At 61.5% G+C, this 5,052-nt stretch overlaps 3 protein-coding genes across 3 annotated transcripts in view; 1 reads left to right on the top strand and 2 right to left on the bottom strand.

The window, feature by feature from the left end:
• Positions 1-459: 459 nt before the first annotated feature.
• LOC114063347 lies at positions 460-2,536 on the bottom strand. The gene is made up of 6 exons (XM_027895556.1): positions 2,035-2,536; positions 1,742-1,959; positions 1,127-1,236; positions 919-996; positions 761-833; positions 460-672 (listed from the first exon to the last, which is right to left on the bottom strand). Exons 1-6 carry the CDS (start codon positions 2,325-2,327, stop codon positions 545-547), a joined length of 900 nt encoding a protein of 299 aa, XP_027751357.1. The 5' UTR covers positions 2,328-2,536; the 3' UTR covers positions 460-544.
• Positions 2,537-2,667: 131 nt separating this feature from the next.
• On the bottom strand, positions 2,668-4,758 carry SDHAF2 (succinate dehydrogenase complex assembly factor 2). Its single transcript, XM_027895567.1, has 4 exons — positions 4,690-4,758; positions 3,880-4,088; positions 3,042-3,151; positions 2,668-2,952 (listed from the first exon to the last, which is right to left on the bottom strand). Exons 1-4 carry the CDS (start codon positions 4,702-4,704, stop codon positions 2,822-2,824), a joined length of 465 nt encoding a protein of 154 aa, XP_027751368.1. The 5' UTR covers positions 4,705-4,758; the 3' UTR covers positions 2,668-2,821.
• A 30-nt stretch (positions 4,759-4,788) lies between these two features.
• CPSF7 (cleavage and polyadenylation specific factor 7) overlaps positions 4,789-5,052 on the top strand; it is an 8,080-nt gene continuing 7,816 nt past the window's right edge. Inside the window, exon 1 of the mRNA XM_027895545.1 lies at positions 4,789-4,822. The gene's annotated coding sequence lies outside the window, so the exon portion shown is untranslated. The remainder of the gene's footprint in view (positions 4,823-5,052) is intronic.

Consider the following 5,052-nt stretch of genomic DNA (forward strand, 5'->3'; position numbering starts at 1 on the left):
GGGGGGGGGGGGGAGTGGTCCCTGAACTGGGGCCTTAAACTGGGTATGAGACCCTAAATTGGGTGGGGGGCCCTCTGGGACCCCCAGGAAGCTGGGGTGGGGAGTCCCTGTGTGATCCCCCATATCCCAGGGAACCGTCCCTGGGAGCACAGACCTCCTTCCCAATGCCCTTCCACTGCCCCGTGGCCAGGGTGGGCACCGATGAAGCCCCCCAAGCGCCTCCCGCGCACACCCTACGGAGTCCTTCCTCCTCCTAATCCTCCTGCTTCCCACCCCAGCCCTGCCTGGGTTTTCCTGCCGCAAATTAGCTGTGTCATCCCAAATCCAGCTCGGAAAAGCGGGCTCGTACCGCCCTCCAGTGGCCGCAGATCGAGTGACACCCCCTGACCCCTCCAAATCCTCCTTCCCGGAAGGATTTGGGAGGCAAGAAACCCCCAAAACGAGGGGGGGCTGACTGGGATCGTGCGCAGGGTCTTTAATGCTCTCACGGGGATTTGGGAGCTTCCCGAAAAAGCCGAGGCTGGGACTCCCGGGATTTTGGGGGTCACATGTAGGGGTCATCGTTGTGCCACAGGTTGGTGGGGAGGTTGTTGGTGCTGAATCCGCTGGGACGGGGGCCCTGGACACCCTCCACGGATCTGGGAGCCCAGGTGGGACCCTGTGACCACCAGGCTGGGAAATCCAGGAGGGAAGCGTCAGTGAGGGTGGAATTCCCCCCACCCTGGTGGGGGGGGGGGCTACAATCCCACCCCACACTCACCTGGAGCGACGGGAGCCAGGGGTGAGATGTTGGTCAGGTACTGGTTGTGGATCGTGGCATATCCCGGAGGATCCTGCGGGATGGACAGATGGAGGTGGGTTGGGCACACAATCCCGTGGGAAAAGGGGCTTGGGACAGGCAGCATTCCCACAACCCACCTTCTTGCTAGATTCCTGTGGTCCCACTTGGAGCTCCAGGGGGCCGAATGGGGCATGGTGGCCCATGGCGGGCAAACCCTGCGTGGGAACAGCGGGATGAGGAGGGGACACGGGCCCATCCCACTCGTCCCATCACTTCCCGGCTGGGAGCACTGGGATACAGCGTCCCCTCCCCATGGGGGTCTTGCCACCCCCTCCCCTGGCTCACATGGCGGCTCTCGGGGCAGCAGGGATCCACGGCAGGATCCACAGGCTGTGGCAGCCGGCAGGCGTCTCTCGGGGGGCAGCTCGACGGCTCCGGCCTCCACGGCGGGGCATCTGCGGGGAGCACACGGAACATGGGTGTTCCCACTGTTCCCAGCACCATTCCCAGCCCGGAAATTACCTGGACACACCTGTGCCCCTGTGCTTGGTGTGGGGGGGTGTCTCCAACCATCCCACAACCTCCTGGGGCCAGATTTGGTTCCAGGACTGACACCGCCAAAATCCTTGGAGTTGGAGTCGGCCCTGGGACCCTTCCAAGGGATGGAGCTGGTCCAGGAACCACCAATATCCCAAAACCTTCCTGGGGATGGAGCTGAGCCTGGAATCACCAATATCCCAAAACCTTCCTGGGGATAGAGCTGGGCCTGGAATCACCAGTACCCCAAACCCTCCTGGGGATGGAGCTTATCCTGGCATCCCAACACTCCAATCTCTCCTGGGGATGGAGCTTTCCCCGAGACCCCAAAATCTGCCTGGGGATAGAACTTTCCCTGGGATCCCAACACCCCAAACCCTCCCAGGGAGCTTTCCCTGGATCCTCCCCATCCCAAATCCCTACCTGGCTGGGCAGGACTGGTGCAGCCACTCTTGGCACTGTGTTCCCTGGATAACTTGGGAGGCTTCAGCCCTTCGTAACGGATCCGGGAGAGGGAAAACTCCGGGGGATACGAACACTCCGGCTCATCCACACACTGGGGCAGGATCCTCTGGAATTGCGGGCGCCCGAAGGGCTTGAAATCCTCGGCGGTGGCAGAGATGGACACAAAGGGGTCCGGGCTGTGGCGGGAACGGCTGTGACGGAGCGATCCCAACGATTCCCCCCACCAGACTCGTCCCGGAGCAGGGACCTACCGTTCAGAGCGCGGCGTGATCAGGGACGAGAGGGCCGAGTAGTTGTTGGTGACATATCCGGATCCAGAATGGACCCCCAGGAGCGGGTGCACGGACGCCTGGTCGGGGGGTTTGACTCCCAAAACGCGCCCCTCAAACTTGTGGGGTAATCCCTGGGGTCTCTTCCCAAAGGACACCTCGTAGGTGGTGACGTAGAGGCTCAGGAGGTCGGAGCGGTCCCCGCCATGCACCCTCACCAGTGGGAATCCCGTTCCCAAGCCCCCGGCGGGGGAATCCTGTGGCAGGGAAGGCATCCTGGCACCAGGATAACCCCAGGGAAGGGCCCTACGCCATGGCTGGAGGTGCTGGCAGCGGCTCCCGGCCTTCCCAAGGGGCCCAGAGGGTGTGGAATGTTGCCGTGGAATGTGACTTGGTCTCCCGGCAACTGCGACAATGAGACTCCAGGGAGTCCCGGAGCATCGGGAATGTGGAGATTGGAGCACTTAGGGAAGGAGTACAGCCCTTCCGGGTGTGGGGTCACCTCCCTGGGAGCCCGGGAAAAGGGGGTAGGTGGGAATTAGGGGTATCAGTGGGGTGGGATGTGCCAGAGCGAGGTGGGAATGTCCCCAAGGACCAGACCCTGATGTCATAATGTAGGGAAGCAGGGCCTGCAGCCCTGGCTTTATTCAGCATTCCAGCATTCCACAGTGTCCAGAGGCTGCCAGAAGAGGAGAAGCCCAGGGAAAGCAGCAGCAATTCCACAGATCCCCATGTCCCTGTGCTGCTCCAGGGAATGGGCACAGAGGCGTCACTGCTGGGGCTCAAACAGGTATTCCAGGTCTGGCTGCCGCAGCCGCTGCTCCCTGTTCCTGTTCCTGGCGAATTCCCGGAGCATGTCCAGCACATCGTGCTCAAATTCCGCCGGAGCCGGCTTGGCTTCTGCAGGAAAACAGGGAAAAATCGGCCCCATGTTGTCCCGAGACACTCCGGAGGTCCATCCCGGTGTCCCAGGGGGAGTCCCCACGCACCAGTTGCCCAGTAATAGATGTCCCAGTCGTTACTGGGCTCGTTGATGAGCCGGTCGTAGCGGTTCAGCTGCTCCTCACTCATCTTGCCCAGGTTTTCCTTGGCAAAGAGGCTGGAAAAGGCACGGATGTGGATGGGAGGTGGGAAAAGAGGTGGGATACGATGCCCATCTCAAGGCGATCCCAGAAAACACAGACCCCCAGCCTGTTTTCTGTTCAGCTCAGTGGGTGAGAAAACACCAGCACAGCATTCCCAGAGAAGCTGTGGAATTCCCAGCCCTGGAAGTGTCCAAGGTCAGGTTGGAAAAGAGCCTGGCGCAAGCTGGGCTAGTGGAAGGTGTCCCTGCCTGCGGCACCTGTTCATCCCAAATTATTCCAGGGTTCCATGTGCTGGTTTAGATGGGATTTGGGGAAGAAATTCTTCCCCGTGATGGTGGATTTCCCAAAGAAGCTGTGGAATCCCTATCCCTGGAAATGTTCAAGTTGGAGAAGGGCTTGGAGCAACCTGGGATAGCGGAATATGGATTTGACGGTCCTTGAAGTCCTTTCCCACTCAAACTATCCCAGGATTCCAGGATTCCAACCTCTACTTCAACCCCAACATCCAAGTGGCCTTGCCTCCACACATCCCAGGATTCACACACATCCTGCAAAGTATTTGGACTCAGCCCTCCCTGGGCTCTGCTCCGTCCTCCCCACTGGATCTTGGACCTGCAAAGCCCTTGGGATGGTTTATCCCGTGGATTTTGGCTGTGCAGTCCCTCACTAAAGCCCTTCCCGCAACTCTCGGGGCTCTTCCCTGTTAATGCACCCGCCGGGATACGCCTGGAACCCATCCCACCTGAGCAGGATGCAGTTTTCCAGCATCCCCCTCTTCCTGCTCTCGTAGAGCAGCCGGGCCCTCTTGGTGTCCAGCGGCTCCTGGGGACGGTCCTGCCAGGGGGGCAGCGGGATCTCCAGCACGTCCTTCCCGGAATCCGGTGGGGAATCCCCGCGGTATCCACGCCAGGGGATCACCGGCACCGCCAGCTGCCGGCGCAGGGAGCGGAGCTGGGAACAGGGAATGCCCAGGGATGTCAGGGCCGGGACTTCCCCAAATCCTGCAGGACACGATTTCCAGTCCCAAACCACCCCAGGACTCTGCTGCTCCCAAACTCCCCTCGGTGCAGCCACATCCCATAACACCTTCCCAGATCCTGCTGCCCCCAATCCCTTATCCCAACCCCCCCCCAAATCCCTTTTTTCCCCTATTTCACCCCAGAACCCCCTTTCCCCCCTTCTTCTCCCCCTTCCCATCCTCCTCCCACCTTCCCTCCTAGACCCTCCTTTCCTCCTCCTTCCCTTCCCTTTTCCTCCCTTTCCCTCTACTACCTCCTTTCTCCGTTTTTCCCTTCCCTTGCTCCCCCTTTTTTTAACTTTCCCCGCTTTTTCCCCCCTTCCCCCAAACCCTCCTTTCCTCTCCTTTTCCCCCTTCCCTTCCTCCCTTTTTCCCCCGTTCCGCCCCTTTTCCCCTTTACCCCCAGACATCCATTTCACCATCTTTCCTCCCCCCTCTCCCTTTCCTTTACCCGCTTCTCCTCCCCGTTTCCCCTTCCCCTTTCCAATTCCCTTTCCCTGCCTTTTTTCCATGCCTTTCCCCCCCATTCCCCACCCTGGCCGCCGCCATGTTGCTCGTGGCCGCTGTGGCCCCGCCCCCCGTCTCTAATGTCCCGGGGGTGGGCGGAGCTCTGACGGAAGTGGGCGTGTCCCGAGCAGGAAGTGGGCGGGGAACGGCGGCGCTGGCGGTGAGCGCGGGCGTCGCGCGCGGGGCTGGGAACGGGGAAGGGGGGGGCCCGAAAGGAGGGGGGAGGTCGTGACCTATCGCGACTTGCCGCCCCCTCCCATCGTATCACCCCATTCCCGAACTCCCCCCCTGGATCGAGCTCCGCGGGGCCGCGTACGGCAGGGACTGGCCGGGGGGGCCGGCGAAGGGGGGGGCGAGGGGGGCGATGGGATTTGGGGGGAACACGGGGAA

This window comes from Empidonax traillii, unplaced genomic scaffold, assembly GCF_003031625.1.
Source record: "Empidonax traillii isolate 1590-97213 ecotype Southwest subspecies unplaced genomic scaffold, ASM303162v1 scaffold461:size861717, whole genome shotgun sequence".
NCBI classification, from domain to species: Eukaryota; Metazoa; Chordata; class Aves; order Passeriformes; family Tyrannidae; genus Empidonax; species Empidonax traillii.